This window comes from Stegastes partitus, unplaced genomic scaffold, assembly GCF_000690725.1.
Source record: "Stegastes partitus isolate 25-593 unplaced genomic scaffold, Stegastes_partitus-1.0.2 Scaffold586, whole genome shotgun sequence".
Taxonomy (NCBI): domain Eukaryota; kingdom Metazoa; phylum Chordata; class Actinopteri; family Pomacentridae; genus Stegastes; species Stegastes partitus.
Genome location: NW_007578317.1, coordinates 344,001 through 362,511, shown reverse-complemented (window position 1 = coordinate 362,511; position 18,511 = coordinate 344,001). Strand labels below are relative to the sequence as shown.

At 39.1% G+C, this 18,511-nt stretch overlaps 2 protein-coding genes across 2 annotated transcripts; one reads left to right on the top strand and one right to left on the bottom strand.

The window, feature by feature from the left end:
• The first annotated feature begins 1,219 nt into the window (after positions 1 to 1,219).
• Positions 1,220 to 17,976, top strand: ppih (peptidylprolyl isomerase H (cyclophilin H)). The gene is made up of 9 exons (XM_008288992.1): positions 1,220 to 1,383; positions 8,086 to 8,150; positions 9,874 to 9,897; positions 12,845 to 12,889; positions 14,821 to 14,863; positions 15,453 to 15,545; positions 16,528 to 16,615; positions 16,881 to 16,921; positions 17,574 to 17,976. Exons 1-9 carry the CDS (start codon positions 1,318 to 1,320, stop codon positions 17,640 to 17,642), a joined length of 534 nt encoding a protein of 177 aa, XP_008287214.1. The 5' UTR covers positions 1,220 to 1,317; the 3' UTR covers positions 17,643 to 17,976.
• Positions 4,046 to 6,581, bottom strand: si:dkeyp-100a1.6 (probable G-protein coupled receptor 160). Its single transcript, XM_008288991.1, has 2 exons — positions 6,342 to 6,581; positions 4,046 to 5,532 (listed from the first exon to the last, which is right to left on the bottom strand). The coding sequence occupies exon 2, from the start codon at positions 5,498 to 5,500 to the stop codon at positions 4,406 to 4,408; it is 1,095 nt and encodes a 364-aa protein (XP_008287213.1). The 5' UTR covers positions 5,501 to 5,532; positions 6,342 to 6,581; the 3' UTR covers positions 4,046 to 4,405.
• Positions 17,977 to 18,511: the final 535 nt, after the last annotated feature.

The window sequence follows — 18,511 nt, the reverse complement described above, 5'->3', positions numbered from 1 at the left end:
ACATTTTGTTTTATTGTTAAAATAAAACCTTTAACAAAAAGCTTGGTCTTTTTTTCTTGTCTTTATAGAGGATACTATAAATATTTAATAAGTAAGTATCTCCTCTCCCTACACATTTCGTGCTCATGCAGCCTCCATTTTTAACATTCACTTTGGATTGTTTTCCCAAGTTCATATCACACATGCTGGACGCCATTTGATCCAGACAACTTTGTGTTAGTTTCATCTGACCAAAGAATGTGATAGAAACATTCATAGGGTGTCTTTTCATGTTCTTTGGAAAGTCAAGCTTGCATTTGGGCCATTATAGGAGCATTTTTCTTTTTGCACAATGCCGATGGAGAGTGACTTCATGCAACATCTGCAAGGTCACAAAAACCCCAGTTGACACAATTTAGACCAAACCTGAGAAAGAGGTGTTCCTGCTTTCTTCTATAATCATGTTTATGCACTTAGTCTCAGCTGGATATTACAAGTGTAATAGTGTTTATTGCAGTGCTCACAGGTTAACGGACAGCAATGTAGTCTCTATATATTGTTTTTAATTATACATAAGATTAAATACTCTAACCTGCCCCTTATAAATCTTTCAACAATAATGCTAAAATTGTTGTAAAATGATGCAGATTTGAATCTTTTATCACAGAAAGAACTGCACAATGTCTATCACACAACTAAACCACAGACTCATACATTCTTTAAACTAAACATTATTTTTCTGGCATTCTGCAGAAGTAACAGCACGTCTTTTGGTGCATGAGGAACATGTGCCATTTTACAAACACCCTGTAAGCCTGAGTTAGCTTTTACAAAAGATAATTGGAAAGGTTTTTACATTTAGACATATCTAAATAGAATATAATACAATAGAATAAAACTTTATTGATCCCTTCGGTATAAAACCTCAGGGAAATTGTTATACTAGAAAAAACAACACAGCACCAACACAAATTAACATAACGACCATTTCGGGTATTTGAATGCAAATAAAATATTTTAATGCAAATAAAATATATAAAATATTTTAATGCAAATAAAATTTCTACTAAATCAGAATTGCTGGCTCTATAAGGTCATTGCAACTTACCTACATATTTATAATAGGAAATGGACCACCGCCAGAGGGTTCCTTGGTGGAATATTCCATTGCTTTTACTATCGCGCTTTTAAGCGACGGTCGTTTTGTGTCCCCAACTGCGACCCGTAACACGGCCCTCGGAGGCCACCGTAGGTCTTGACAGCGCATGTGCCGGACGTTCAAATGATTCGCTCGTCTGTGGACAAACTGTCTATTTTCTAGTCTTAAAAAGTGTCATAATGTCAGTTCAGGCTACAAACCCCAACAACCCGATAGTCTTCTTCGACATAACCATCGGAGGGCAGGTGAGTAAAACACGGAGACGAGCTAACAGCTTAGCTAACGTCACATTAACGTCCACATCTCTACCGACATAAAGGCACGTTTTGGTTACAAGTTGTAAAGCTAGTAAACCATGCTAACGGTATTTAGGCTGCTCCGTATTAGCACACATAAATGGTAAATATAATAGTAACTATTTCTATAATACCTTTTTAAACCAGAGTTTTCAAAGGCCAGAAATTGAGGATGCAAAGGAAGACCACTGAACAACAGAAGCCCAAACAGAAAGAAAAAGTTAAACATGGTAAAAGATTTACAATAAAAAAATAAAATAAAAAAAAATACAATGAAAGAAAGTAGGGAGTAAAACAATAAAACAAAGGTTTAAAAGAAGAAAAAGATTGTTATAAATAAATAAATAAAATAAATAAATAAAATAAATACATAAATGAATGAGTAAAAGAAAATATATAATAATAATAGTGCTAATAGTAATAATAATAAACTTTATTTATAGAACACTTTTCAAAACAAATGCTACAAAGTGCTTTCCAATAAAAATAAATTAAAATTGAAATAAAATAAGCACACAGAATAAGGTTAAAATAGAAAGCGTACAAATAGAACAAGAAGCTATAACAATTAAAACTTAAATAAAATCAGGAAAAGCTCTCCGATAAAAATGTGTTTTAAGAAGTGACTTACAAGAGAGCACAGAATCAGCGTTAGAATGAGCTAATAAAGTAGACAAAACCACATTAAAGCAATCATGCAAAACTGAGTTTTAAGAAGTGATCTAAAAGAAGATATGCGTTTTTCCTTTAGTGGTTTATATTGTTGTGAGATGCAGGGACATCTCCATAAAGGTTTTATACGGATAGCTGGATGGGGTCACTGAATTTGTAGTCAAGGGGTTTTTTTGTAAAAAACTGTCAGAATGAGAGTTTATAAGTCACATACTGTTATACTTTGTTTTCTTATTTTAAAGTTCATGATACTTACTGTTTGGCTTGCATAGATCAATGCAGGTACAGTTTACATTTTGGTTACTATGGGAACCACTGTTCGATATAGTTGAGGAATTCTGATGGGAATGAGTTCACCTTCAGGCAAGACATCCATAGTTTATTAGTTGATTTCAACAGTGAGAATTTTGTCAGTGTGTGATGATAATTTATCAAATTCATTGTTACTTGGCCATATTTGAATAGTTCTTTGTTGATCAGAGAGGTAATATTCTATAGCACATGCATATGCATAATAATATAAATGCTGCAAGTATCCTGATATGATACAAAGCCAAATCTATCTCATATAAATGAATATGACAGGAAAAGATTATGACTGTACTTAAAGTACCTGACTTAAGCAGTAAAATATTTATTTGTTTGTTTGTTTGCATGTTGTTTTTATTCACTGTACAGCGTCTTTGAGCGTCCACAGCACTTTATAAATAAAATGTATTATTGTTATTATTATTATTATTATTATTATTATTATTATTATTATTATAAAATAACATTCAACTATAATGATGCTCAGGATGCAGCTGTGTAAGAGGTGATTTGGCACTAGCTGACAAATTGTGACTGTGTGTGACCACTCACCTGTCTGAGGTGAAAAAAGTACAGTGTCATTTAGATCCTATCGATCCTGTGTCTGTGCTGGTGATAATTATTTATAAGTAATCAATGACGTTACTTTTGTGTGCATAAATGTGCACAACTCTCTCACTTTGGAGATGCTCATTTGGATCCTGCTGCTGTCTGATGTTAAAGGTATTTAATTTAGAGGGGAAGAAAAATCCTGGCAACAGGTGGAAGCAACAAACTAAATTTCAGCTTCTGTTAATCTTTGAAGGTCTTTGTGTCACCTGTCAAATAAAGGCACAAATGGTGTCTTTAGCAATCTCTGTGATGTTTGTGGGTGGCCACACTTCAGGCTGGCTGCTGTTTGGGCGTAGTTGCACATAGCTGCTGCAGTCAGCTGATGCTGCTGTCACTTGCGCTCAAACACCGCAGTGGCTATAGCCGCCCTGGTCCCGTTTGGAGGCGGTGCTGCTGGATTGTTTGCACTATAATTTCAAAGCGGACAAGGAAACCGTATTGAAGCTGCTGATTATGATTTTGCCCAAACACTTGTCAAACGTTTACCGCGTTTGAAATTCTGATTTTTGCCACAGACAGAAGATTTCAATGAGCCTCCATACCGGAGCCGTTGTTTTCTGTGCACTGAGCTCTATGTCATCAGACTTCCCAGAATGCTGCATCACTACACCCTAATGTCTGTGTTAGCTTCACGTTCTCTAATGTACCAGAAGAATTGAACGGAAGTTTCCTTTAGACTTGTGCAGACAGTAAGACAACAGATTTCATGCTTGGAGGAAACATACAGTCATCCTCAAATGTATTAAAACTGCATGCAGGTGTGTTGGACTCCAGATATCATGTTATCCTAGTATGGTAGTTTAAAAGTCAAAAAATGTTTTGTGTTCCAAGATACTTTTTAAAGATATATTGTTTTATATATTTTTATGTTTTTTTTTAATGATTATATCACAAGTCCAAAAGTAGCTGTTGTGGAGTGTTTGATCAAATTAAATAATGACGTTTGAACCTCTTTGAATCATCTGACACAGAACAATTGAAGCAAAAGATAGAAGAAAAAGAAGGTTTAGTGAAAGACTGTTTTTCATTATGTTTTATTAAAAGTTTATGAAACCACAACTGTTTACAACAGAAAGTTGTCACAAAGCATTTCCCTCATGTCTATATTGAGTATTGAGTGTGCAGTAAATTCAATCCTCCACAAATAACATATTTTTCTTCATTTATAAAAGTTTAGCTTAATAACCACAGAACAACTCTTCAAAGAATAACAGTTTGCAGCAACGTTTTGCTTTATGTGTCCAGGATTTTTAGCAGTCAGCCATAAGTCCCTTTAGGCATCTTAAGCAGCAGTCACACAGGTAAACTATTCACAGGTGCGTCTTCATTTTTATGAACTCCCTTTCCTCCATCATAAGTGTAGGTCTGTTGCATTTCCTCACACATTGAAGTAACTGTTGTTCTTCCCTTTTGATGGGTTAAACACAGCTACAGGGAGTTGCTTCTGTTGCATTCCTTGGCTCAAATGCCAGTAAACTCTCCATGTGCACACGTTTTCTGGTAGATGGCTGTAGGGCCCTCGCGTCTTGCTCTTCACCCAGAACACTACACCTATGAGCAGACTGTTGGCGCATTCCAACAACAGGAGATTCACGGAGATGTAGGCAGGTACTGCAAAGCCAAGGACCAAGCAGGCCACACACAAGGCAAGATAAGGCATCCAAAACACACCAAAGCCCAGCGTGAGGCTGAACCACAGAGGCGGTCGCTGCTTGATGTTCTCTTCCAGATAGTTCCCCTCACTGCTTTTTGCCTCCATGCAGGGGGTTGAAGTGACAAACAAGTCGCTCTTGTTGTTCTCGTGTTTCTCCCTTGCGTCAGATAACCTGTCAGCCTCTTTCAGCCACTGGGGAATACTTGACCAAAACAGTGGTATTGTGAAAATTGTTGCACTGAAAAGCGCCACAACGAAGTAGGTAGCCAGTGCTGACTCCTCCACTTCACACACCAGAGCTGACACCCCTGTCTTGTCGTGCAGCTCCATCGGCTCTGCGCTGACAGAAGTCAAGGAGTAACGAACCGCAAGCACCCAAACCAGCAGTGTCAGGACCGCGTTCCTGAGGAGTTTGCAGGAGGTTCTGTGGTTGCTGACACACGTGTCTTCTAAACAGTAATCCAGTAAACCCAGGACCATCATGGGCAGCGGGAGGGCTGCATATGTCGCTGCAGCGTTGGCCAAAAAGAAGCAGGGTGACACAACAGACATTTCAACCCCAAGAAACCACATGGTCGCCATATACAGCAACATCACAAAGTCAGCCAGCGCGATGGACAGGCTGCACATGCTTAACAGGGATTTGTAATGTGTCCGGCACCACACGTAGTAGACCACTGCGTCCATTCCACACTTGAAGAGCAAAAGAAAAAAATACTTTTCACTGTAGTCTGTGTGAAAGCCAGACGCCTGGTCCCACTGCTCTAAAATGGCAAGCATTTTGACGCTGTGGTTAGCTTCCGGCGTTGACGGCAGCATTTATGTTCAGTATGAAGACGCTCCTGGAAGTGCTGTAAATGACACAGTACAATTGGTTAAGAACTCGCAAATGGTCGACGAACAGTAGCAGCAATAAGTAAAAACAACAAAATGTCAAATCTGCTGACGCTGTGGATGCCTTACAGAAACAGCATCAGACCCAGTTGCTGACACTTGCTACTGTTAAGTATCTTATCTTGCAGTTCTTATGTTTTGGAACTCTGGCTTCTTGCTTTCTTTGTCTTTATTGTGAAGTGCTTTGTCATGTCTGCTCTTTAAAAAAAAAAAAAAGAGAGGTTTGATTTGAATTACTTGTTGAGCAAGGTGTTAGTCGGTGTAGAGCAGTTGGCAGACTTGTGTCTAGGTTTGTTTTCTAGGGATGAGGAAAACGAGGAACCAGTCAAACCGATTTAAACAGAGCAGCCTCAGACGGAAAACATTTGAATTAAATGCAAAAACACTGGGGTGTGTTCCTCCAGATTAGCACAGGACATTGTACATTTGTGAAACTTATCTTTTTTTCTCTACCAAATAAAATTCAGATTAAGTCTATCAATGCGATTCTGAGACACCTTTAAGTTTTAAACTCAATGACGCTGTGATCCTATTTATTAATTCAGACTTCTCTTTTTTTGCACATGTAGTCACTTGCGTGCCAACGTCTGACAGCAATGATGTTGAGCAGCATACACGCACACTGTCCTGAATCTAAAGAATCTTATTCCTCCTGTTTGTTCAATTGATGACAGGTGAAACCAGTTCTGCCGTTTCAAGCACACAGCACTAACGTAAGAAATGTGAAAACTGAAAGAAAAAGCTACATGTGGCCGTGAGACTGTACCTCTCTGCCCAGCGTCGTCCTGGTAGTCCAGCTAGTTTCAGCAGAGCTTCAGGTGTTTAACTCTTGTCCAGGAATGTAAGTTCGAGGCTCTTTCATCTGCGAGTGTGTGACTGTTTTCAGGTGGAGGAGTTTGCTTTTAGGGAGCTCTTCGTGGCTCCACCTTGCAATTGTGAATTGGCACACATAATGATGGGACACGCCTTCTGTGTCTTCAAGGAAGCTGCCTTGTTTTCCCTCCTGTGGGCCTCAGTTGACTTGTATATTCTGCAACCAAGACAAAAAAAATACATCGGATGATATGGATGAATACGGTGTCTGCTAACAATACCTGCTAACTGCCACCGCACCCTTTAACCAGTTTGTTCACTTGCACCACTATACAATGACACACGAACCCCAGAAACCAGCATCCATTGTTGAATCTTGAAGGCCTGCGGTTGCGACCCAGAAATACTATCTTACCTGACGGTGACAAAAGCACCTCCTATAGCGTGCTGTCAGTGAAGTCTGTTGAGAAGTTAGCTTTGGCAAAGCGTTTTAGCCTCAGGAGTGTGACTAGGTGTGTTTGTTGTGTTTGCTTATGGTGTGGACATTAGCATAAACTCCTGGCTTCATGAAGTGCCAGGGGTGTGGCGGATATTAGTGTTCCTGGGATTTCAACTTTTTCAGCATGATTAAGTAAATCTCTTGACCTTATCGGGGTACTTGATACCCTTTCTGATCTTCTTTGCAGTTTTTCTTTTCTATTTCAACGAATCAAAAAGAAAAAACAAGAAGTGTTTAACAGCACGCATCCTTCAAAATTCAAAAGCCCGAATCTGTATTTCAGAAATGCTTGATTTTATGTTAAAGCCACCTTACCTGCTGTTTGATGCTTCAGTGGACGTCAGACGACTCCAACCAGACAAATCCCTCAGCAGATGAAATGCTTGATGTTTGCTCTGTGTCAACACCCTTTTTTTCTTTTTTTGCCTGGAAACCAAAGAAACACTTTATTGTCTGAATCGCACATAAGAGTAGAGATCCAGTGGCTGATTGTTGCCCTGCGAGTCGTCCGCATGGAGTGAAGGAGGAGTTGTGCAGCCATGTCACGAGGACAAACACATCTTTGTACAGCAGCACTTTGTCTGCACGCACACGCACACACACGCTCATTGTTGTAATAGCCACTTGCCTCCGTGTTGTGAGAGGCCTGAGCGTAGAGACGCCAACGCAACCGACGCACACGTATCGGCACAAAGCTCACGATTTTACGTCCAGTAAAGTGCTGCATCAGTACTGTTGCGCTTTTCATTTGCATCCCTCTATTATGGATGCTTTGACCACGACTAAGTGGTTTCAGAACTGGGACTAAATAGCTGGTGTTGTTATGATCAAACAGAATCTACTTCACTTTTACATTCAAAGTCAACAGCGAATAAGCTCATTGTGCACAAGGGGGGAAAATTAAAAGAGTTCTTCTCTATGTAATATAGTTCCTATATTCAATGGAAATTATATGTAAAAAAAACATACATGGATGCTGTGGCAAAGTCTGTGTAACTGGTTGCTCCAGTTGCCGGCATCATGTAGAACAGCTTCCGGGTACTGAAAATGATCCACTTCAGTTCATCCAGGTGTTTTTGGTTCAGAGTGGAGCTACCCTGTGTCCCTCTGTGTGTCTTTTTAAATGCAATTCTTTCTGTCTTCATTTGATATCTTGTTTTGCATGTTCCAACCTCTAACTCTCTCACCTGTCTGTCAGGATGTCGGACGGATGAAGGTTGAGCTGTTTGCTGATGTGGTCCCAAAGACAGCAGAGAATTTCCGGTAAGGAGGCAGTCTGGGTCACAGGCTGCTCTCATAGTTACATGATGTGTGTGTTTGTTTTTTTTGTTTTTTACTAAAGTCGCCACCTTATTCAAATGTGTGACAGATTAAAGGAAAACCTTGAACCCTACGCTGCAAATTATTACAAATGGGTTCTGGGTGATGAAAGATTTCTATCCTGATGGGAGAGGCATCTTCCAGGATGACAGCGCCTCCATCCGTAGTGCACGAGGGGGAGTCACTAAATGCTTGAATCCGATGCTGTCATCTTCTCAGTCCACCTACAGTCGTCCTCAAAATTATTCATACCCTCCCATTAAAGAAGGAAAAAAACAGCTGTCACTGAAATAAGATGAAATCAACGAAAGGAATACTAAATAAAAATGTAATGAACATCATGACATTGCTTTTGAATTGTGGTTCAACAGAAATATTAAAAGGGGAAAAACAACAACAAGCATAATGGGACCCGTAAAGTAATATTTAGTTGAACAACCCTTTGAGCCAATCACTGCAATCAAGTGTTTTCTGTAACTCTCAATCAGACTTCTGCACCTGTTGACAGGTATTTGGATTTTGGCCCACTGTTCGTCAGCAAAGTGCTCCAGGGCCTTTTTTTTAATTTGATTTTTTTTCTATTCCTCTCAACCACAATTCAAAAGCAAAGTCTTATTTCAATAAATTATAATTGAGCACATTTTTATTTATTATTACTTTTTTCATTTTCTAGTTATTTGAGTGACTATTTGAGTGAATTTTGCCTTTTCTTTCCTGGAAAGAGATGAATGCATTTGAGGACGACTGTAATTAAACACATTGTGGACCAGGAGATAGCTCAGCAGGTTGGGCGGGGGACTCATGGGCTGTAGTCCCTGACGCAGCGGGGTTCGAGTCCGACCCAAGACCATTTACAGCAGGTCCTTCCTCCACTCTTCTCCCCATGTTTCCTGTCTCTCTCCTCTTTGAGCTATAAGTTACTATGTTATGTGATGTTGTAAACTGCGCGATACAAATTGAATTGAATTGAATAAAGGCTAAAAAAAAGTCCACTATGAGGCCATATCTTTTGGAATTCTAGTGTTTGTCCCTCCAATAGAGTTCTATACTTGAGGGCGCCGCTATAGCTCACCTGCGTCCCATGTACAGGGGCTGTAGTCCCTGACACGGAGGTCATGAGTTTGAATCCTGCTCATGGCCCGTTTCCGTAGGTCCTTCCCCCACTTTCCAGTGTCTCTCTCAACTGCACTCTCAAATAAAGGCACAAAGGCCAAAAAAATAACTTAAAAAAAAAAAAAGAGTTCTATACTTGTAGGGCTGCAAGGTGGCGCAGCTGGTAGCACCGTTGCCTCGCAGCTAGAAAGTCGCAAGTTCGCGTCCCGGTGAGGACACCCGGGTTCTTTCTGTCTCCATGTTCTCCCCGTGCAGCGTGGGTTCTCTCCAGGTTCTCCGGCTTCCTCCCACACAGTCCAAAAACATGTTGAGGTTAATTGGTGATTCTAAATTGTCCGTAGGTGTGAATGTGAGTGTGCTTGGTTGTCTGTCTGTAAGTGTAGCCCTGTGATAGACTGGTGACCTGTCCAGGGTGTCCCCTGTCTTCATCCTGAGTCAGCTGGGATAGTCTCCAGCCCCCCTAGTGAGGATTAAGCGGTGTATAGATAATGGATGTATATGCCAGCAAGGACTTCTCTGCAAGTTTTACAACATGTCTTCTCATCTCTTACAGGCAGTTCTGCACTGGAGAGTTCAGGTAAGGCTTTACATGCATGTATTCTTTGTCTTTTAAACGCTTGTTGAATCATCCTGCCCATCCAGTAGACCAGCCCATTGTCTTCACAGGTACTCCGATGTGTTTTTTGGCAACTGCTAGGCTTTATGATATGACATTGTTCGCTTGAATGCAGTTGGAACACAAGATAGAATTTCTGTCAGCACAACAGGTTTCTGTTGGCAACATACCTGCTCAGTCAGGTCTTCAAAGGGTGGTTGTAGGCACGCATATGCCTGGTAAAGGACTGGGGACGTATCACTGTGACTGGAGTGCAGCAAGGTGAAGGAAGAGATTATCACTTGTAGCTCTGCCATGTTTTCTTAATAATTCAACTCAATGATACCAAAGTACTGTGTAGATTAGTTTGTTTTTCACAGCTTTCTGGAGTAATGTTTATCAATCTGCCCTCAGACTTCGGCCTAAGCGTTTCCTTCAACCTGATTTGTCCTATAGCGCAAAACATATTTTTATATAACTCTTAAAATGTGCCAAAAACTACCTGTATATACTCACTGAGCTGCAACAACCTGCCAGAGCCATGAAGGCCAAACTCTGTGCAAAGAGAAAACAAATACTCGAATGAGCCATCTTTATTATTTGCACATCTTTATTTGGAAGAAATCCAAAGAGGCTTTTATTCTCACGTGGACTTCCATCTATTAAACAGCTCAGTGGAGCTGCGCTGTTACTGGCAGCTGTTCTGAGTCACTGTGGCCGATAAATATTCAGTATGTTGTAAGCCAAGGAAGGAGTAAAAATCTGTTTCAGGAGCCAACAGTGTTCCTCTGTGATGCTCTCATACGTCAGTGGTTCTTAAACTAAGGTGCTGAGTTCTCTGTGGCTTTATTGTATGAAAATTCTACTTGGATCTTTTTTTAAAGTTGCTTTCCGTGTCAATATTAGCTTTTACATGGACCCTAATAATCCGCTGATAATATAAGAATTGCTCAATCAGATTAAAAATCTGAAATAGGAAAACATTATAACCGCATAAACAGCAAAACAGCAGTTGTAGCTCCTCGTGACGCACTCCCAACATCTTGAATCGACTTTTTTCGACGGTTTTCTCAAGGCTGCAGTCATCCCTGTTCATTGTGCAGTTTTTCCTACCACGCTTTCTTTTTTCTTCCAGTCAACTTTCCGTTAATGCCCGTCAATTCAGCACTCTGCCAGCCTTTGGAAGCGGTGACCTTCTGCAGCCTGAACTCCTCGTGGAGGCTTGTCGATAAACGTCTTCCAGACAACTTTCAAGTCAGCAGTCTTGATCTTGGTCGTGCGTTCTGAACTCGACCCAAAGATATGCGGTATTTATACCGTTTGAGTAGTAATTTTCTCAAACTCGAAATAAAATATTCTAATATTTTGAGATGCTTAAGCCATAATCATCAAAATTATCATAAGAAAAGGATTAAAATATTTCACTTTACAGGTAATGAGTCTAGAACATATTGAATTGTCACTTTCTTAAATAAATGATGGAAAATATTTCACTTTTCTACGATGCTCTAATTTTTTGAGTTGCGCTTGTTTACCCAACATTCCATGACTGTTCAGCAAAGTCCATCAGACCAACACTCTCCCACCAGGCTTTGCTTCGGGTTTTATATCCGGTGGTCGCTGGCAGAGGAAGGAGCACCAAGTTTGAAGTTTTCCTGCTCTGTCTCCCTGATTAATATTTGAAGGACAGTAGAAAGAACAAAAGAATTTGTTCCCAGGACACAATGCGAGTCGATTTTGTTCATTTTCTTCCCATTGATTTAAATAAAATGCCTCAATAAAGTTGGAAAACAAACTTTTTCGGTCATGTTTGCGGCAGATGCGACTCACATCAGAAAGAACCTCTTACCACTTGTCAAAAAAACGTATATTCAGATTAAATCCTTGTGGACATATAAAGCTTATTGGATCCTTTATTCAGCATTCATGTAAATAGTTGAGCTGGAATGATTTCACTCAGGTTAAAGAAATATTGACCATGTGACCGTCGCTGTATAAAAATGGTCAGAAAACAATCGCTACATCAAATTCAAGAGCATTTTTACAGAAGCCTGAGCCGGCTGCAGTAGAATGATGATGGTGTAGAATAGCTGCCAGCTCATGGTTGTTTCTTGGCCTGCAGCAGGATGTGTGTTCTGTCCCACTTAAATTTTTAATGATGACCCATTTACTGTAAACTCTTAAAAATTCAAATCTGAAAAACTGACAGTCAGGCAGCATTTTGTTATCCTGTCCCACGTTTCTGAAACAGGCTCCAGAAGACCTGAGAGCAGCAGACACTGGTGATACTTTGAGCTGTGAGACAAACTCAAAACCTGAATGTTTAGTCTGGCTTATTATCGATTCCATTCAATTAGTACGATCACTATTTTTGTAACTGATTTGTTATATATATATTATTTTTACATATTTTAATCCTTTTTTAAGTTTTTTTTTTTCATTTTTTAAATGATTTTCTTATTTTACTTTATGAACTTTGACCTGTACTTAATCCTTTTTTTGTTTGTTTGTTTTCTTCATGACTTCCCTGTTGCTACCGACTTATCTTGCTCTTATCATTTTGCCTGACGCCGCCTCTGGTGTTTCCGCATTGCATTTAGGTTTGATGCTGTTTTTTCAGGCTCCCAGTCCCTGTTCTTATTGAGTCAGTCATTCATATCATGATGCTTGTGGGTGGTATTGTTTCCTTGTTATGACCTTTTCTACTTGTTATCTGTAAAGCACATTGTGTTCCATTTCATTTTCATTAAAAGTGCTCTATAAAGTCTGATTGATTGAAACATAGACAAACCTGTTTTGTAATAAGTGGATGGATGCACCTGTCACAGCCCGGCTGCAACAATCGACGGGAGAGCAGACGAGGTCGAGTGTCAATATAAATGCAGTGTTTTACTGTCGGCGCTAACGAGTTCTGTTGTGTTTGCTGCAGGAAGGACGGCGTTCCTATCGGTTTCAAAGGTTGCACCTTCCACAGGTACGCAGCATGGCAGCCTGATTTGTGCAGCCTCCATTGTACTCTACATTGTTATGATTTTTTATTTTTTTTGTATGTTGGAAGGTTTTATTTTAACTTGAAAAAGCCCCACCTTCACATGGCTTGTGAGGTTATTGAACCTGACTGACTTTTGAGCAGCGTCTTACTAACCAGCTTAATTATTTTCCACTGTCAGGTTTGGCATTCAGGCTATTTCTGTCCCTCAGTTTACGGGTGTTTTTGGTCCAGAGGCAAAATGACAAGTTTAATCCGGGACACAGAAATGAATAATAGCATCTGCAGGAGCTTCAAACATTTAACCAACATTTTCAAACTTGGGTTTCTTTTGATTATTTTTGTTGTTTTTCGTTGTACTCACCAGTAATATCCAGGATGGATAAACCCTTTCCAGACATGAAAGACATAACATTGCTGGCTTCATCCGTCTGTTAACGTGTCAGCCTTCTGCCATCCAGACGTGGGTCATGTTTTAATGTTCCTCATGGTTTCATTCAGATACACCTTTAACAGTGAGTGATTGAGCAAAGCTACGCCTGCAGTATTTGCACAAAGGCAAGATTGGAGAGTTCATCAAGGCTCAAGGAGCGACTAAAAAACAAAGACTGGAGCTGTGATTAAGCTTATCAACGTGGAGGAACAGTCAGGGTGTAACAGCAGGTCACTCTGTACTGTTTCTCACTTCAGACAGAAGAGTTTTCACCGACACGGTTGATAAGCTGCAGTTTATCATTTGCCAGATTACAGCCGTCCTCAGATTGAGTCCTGGATCCTGTCAAAGGTGTCCAGATGTGTTTTATTACTGTCAAAGTCTGATCCATTTACTGAAGTCAAATATTATTTTATCACAACAAGTGTTTTTTTTTTGTTGTTGTCTGTTTGTTTTAATATGGTTTTAAATAGGTGTGCATCTCACAGTCGGATATTTGCAGTAATAGCTTAATTATTGCATTCCTATTACTAACCTCACTAATCACTACAGCAGTGGTTCTCAAACTGGGGGTCGGGACCTCCATGGGGGTCCCAAGATCATTTCAGGGGCTCGCCAGATCATTGTAAAAAAACAAATAACTAAATAAAAGCCGACATTTGTCAAATAAATTTGTATTAGGGCTGTCAAAATAAAAGCATATACTTGTTCCCACTGCTTTTTTGAACTTGTTAATGTTATGATTTGATTATACGATATTATTATTCTTTTGTAATGCTCTTTTTAAAATGATTTTCTTTTGTTTTTATTTTTTTCCCCCTTTCATTTGTTCAAAATAAATTCAATACATTCATTCATTTAAAATAAAATTAATGTGTTAATGCATAAACAACAACGTTATTGATTTCAAATTGGGGGGTCACGAACACAAACTTATGTTATCTTGGGGGTCGTGGCTCAATAAGTTTGAGAACCACTGCACTGGAGTAACTGCAAAAACCAGTTTGCTCTTTGAGCAAGTCTTATCTTTTTATGCAGTTCATATTTGTCTGAAAATGATAAAGAGAAGATATCAGATGTGACCTCGTGAGACTGCCTTCGCCACTTTTAGGCATGAAGCGACACAATCAGATGCTTTCGGTTTAATAGAAAGAGAGGCGACAATCACATTAAAAGTACATTCTCAAGGGTGCTGTGGTGTTAGTTGCCTGCTTGATAATGAACAGGCACCATGAAAAATATATATTACACTACAGAGTCTATAAAAAGGGTTCAGCACTCTCAGATGTTGGTAATATTTTATCAATTTACAATCATAAGGTGCCTGTTTTGGACACTGATCAGGTGAAAAGTTACAAAAATAAATAAAAAGTGTATCAGCATGCCTTACCGCTGCTTTTCAAACAACATCTTGCTCTCACAGGTGAGCTTTTACTTTACCCAAACTGATTCTACTGCGATGTTCTTCATTGTCCTTTCACAGGGTGATCAAAGACTTCATGATACAAGGAGGAGACTTTGTAAATGTGAGTACATGCACACATCTTTATGGTTCCACGACAACAACAATCACAGCTTTAGCAGTTTGCATCAGTCCTGTTTCATACATGTGCCTTTGATTAAGGCTACAATAAATATCAGAACTTTATGGACCCTCACGTCTTACACCATCGCAATGAAAGTTCACGTTCTTATGAATAATAAATACGCAGCAGGTTCTTCAGAATCTTTCCAGACAGGGTGAAAGCAAATGGAGCGTTATGGAAACCAAAAGTAATCTCTGGTGGGATTCCTGCTTTGAGTGTGGCAGTATTGGATAGTTGAGGAAGATTTTTCCATGAATAGAATAAGTAAATATAAATTAAGTGATACATTTGATATAACAAAAAAGACTGTCACTTTTCATTTTAAATAACAATAAATAATTGTCCTTCTGTTGTTAACTCCTGAGTCACACCTAATAAATTAATTACATGTCACCACAATAGCAGGCAACTGAATTATTGACGTGAACTGAAGGAAACTGCGTTGGTCGTTCCCCCCTCTAGTGGTCATGTGGTGGATTACAGCGCATCTAAACGTTTTTATTTTGTGTGCTGTTGGTCTGCTGTGAAGGGGGATGGAACTGGAATCTGCAGCATCTACAGAGGTCCGTTTGCAGATGAAAACTTCAGAATGAAACACTCTGCCCCTGGTCTTCTTTCTATGGTAAGTGTGTCGATCAATGCACTGATAGGAGGGATGCTGAATAGAACAGAGTTTATACTGGAATCATTTGTGCCTTTGTCAAAGTCAGCCTTGTAAACAAAGGTAAAGAATAAAAAGAAGCACAGCAGCAAAAAAAATTACAAATCTTTGTCCAAATATATAACAATAAAGTAATTACACATTATATAAAACACTCTGTATACACAAACAGGAAAATTATAAATACCCTGAGTAGGTATTGCACACATTATGTAGTGTACAAGAGTAATATTGCACATGCTGGTTTGTAACATAAGTAAAATGACCATAGACATATACTTTTATATTTATACATACATATACTGTTGAAGTTAAATCTGTGTATTTCTAAAGTGAACTCACAAAACCTCTCTCAGCCCTGTTTTCCTACAATACTGGTAGCCAGCATACCTGCTGAAGGACATGACACATCCAGTAGGTGTCAGAAACTCATGCAGTTAGGAAGGAATGCTTTTTGTTGCTGTGCCCCACATAATTGGAAAATGTCACGAGGAGTTTATTCAGGGGGAAAGTTTCAATTAGATTGTAGCTGTCATCTCTTTCATTGTCTCTTAAATTGTTCTTATGTACTTCATTTACTTCTTTGTCTGACTGTCAATTCCTGCACTTCTACTTTTTTAACCTTGCTAATTTCTTGTTTTATTTAATCTAGCCATGTTTTCCTTTTTATCGCTATTTGATTTAGTTTTTTGAACATTTCTTGTATGCGCCTCGACACCATCAAAAATGAAGGTTCTTCCGCAAATAGATGAAGTCGTAAAATGAATGAATGAATCAAGAAAAGTCTTGGTACTTTATTTTTGCTCAGCTCCACATGGGGGCGCTCCTGTGACCTTTTTGTATATTTTGTACAATGCTGTTTAAACTAAAAAATTGATTAATTCGTCCAATAGGAGTACACAGTAACCATTATGTTTCGTTCTTAATAATCTGTCTTACGCAGGCAAACAGTGGTCCAGGAACAAACGGCTGCCAGTTTTTCATCACCTGCACTAAATGTGACTGGCTAGATGGGAAACATGTTGTTTTCGGTGAGTAAATCTACAGCAGGGGTGCCCAATCCTGGTCCTCGAGAGCCCCTATCCAGTATGTTTTAGATGTGTCCGTCTTCCAACACACCTGATTCACATGATCAGGATCGTTATCAGGCTTCTGCAGAGCTTGATGATGAGCTGCTGGATAGGGGCTCTCGAGGACCAGGATTGGGCACCCCTGTTCCCCAGTATTAACTCTTTTTCTAGAGCTGCGTGATGAATTCATGTCAGACTTAAACTGTCTTATTCACAACTCTTTCAGGAAAAGTGGTCGACGGTTTGCTGATTATGAGGAAAATTGAGGTAAAAACATCACTATTCATTTCTTTATATACTGATTTAAATGTGTTTTTTTTAATTTTGAGGTTGCTTTTCACTAATAGATCAGTATCGGACTAATCTATAAATGAGCAAACTTTGAAGTGGGGACACTGGAATTGTTGGCGGACAAAAGGAAAGTTATTTAAGCTAAAATGCAGCATAACAAAACAGTCCCCACTGGGTGATGGAACAATTGCGGCTTCATTAATATGTAAAGGTCCTTCGCTGACCTGATGGCCGTGTGGTTGAAGCGCATATCACACAGGCGCATATTCCTGAGCGGAGAATCCCCGCCTGGGTTTGTTTGCTGCTCCCTAGCGTCCCTCAAGGAAATAAATCTTTTAGAAGAAACTAAATGTAAAGGCATTTTCACCTTTGCAAACTGACTTTTTAAGTCTCCAAATTTTGACACACATATTTGGAAATATAAATAAAATGCTTGTTTAACATGATAAAATTGTCGCTTGTGATGTTTAAAACGTCAGCATACGGGACAATAATCATGTATAGCATCATGTAATTAGACAGTTCTTGTGCATAAATATCCAGGCATTATTTTAGTCAGGAGTAAAGTTGACAGGGCTGCCTTTGAGTCAAGTTTTTGTTCTAAGTCGGTGCTCTTTCCTTGCAACAGAACGTTCCTACGGGACCCAACAACAAGCCAAAACTCCCCATCCTCATCGCACAGTGTGGAGAGATGTGATCCAGGTCGCTCCAAACTCTGTGTGAAAATTACACAACCTCTGTGTACATCACGTAGTACCTTTTCCTTTATTTCAGATTGAAACTCACCTGTACATAATGAGTATCAGGTTAACTGCTGCATTGAAACCACATTATTCACATTATAGTCTGGTTTTGACAGGATTTATATCATATTTGCTTTTATAATTCATTTTCTTCGACATCACATTAAAAGCTGTTGTTAATGTTTTTCTGAGGACAGTTTGTGTACCTTTTTTTTTTAAAGCCAGATGAAAGAGTTGATCACACTGGTGTATCATTTCTGATCAATAAATTGTACATTTTTATACAAACCTGTGTGTACATGGCTCCATACTTTAAAACTGAAGTTTTAATATTGCTCCACTCAACTTGTATATACTGTTTAAGGTATGCATAGATAATTAGCTTAGAAAATTAAGCTTACAACAGTGAAAAGGTATTTTAATTATGATTATCCACAATGGCTCAAAGCATATTTATTGCAATTTAGACTTTAGGGTTCAATCTGCAATATAGTCTAACGTCAAATAATCTAATGTATATATTTTGGGATAATTAGTGCACTCCTTTTACTTTATAATCCACATTTTATCCATTTACCGTCTGTTTAAGAAGCTGCCCAGACACCCATAGTTGGAAACTGCCCTGAATCAAGTTTAAGAACATTGTGTACCCAGACTAAAATGCATTGCTTTGGCAGCTTTTAGCAGCAAATTTCCTCCTCATACGCTGCTGATCTAAACAAATGAAGATGTGCATGTGTTCCAAAAAGAATCTTTTATTTTTGAGTCTGTGATTTGCATTGTCAGCACATAAACCTGCAGAGATGTGCAGTATAGCTTTACT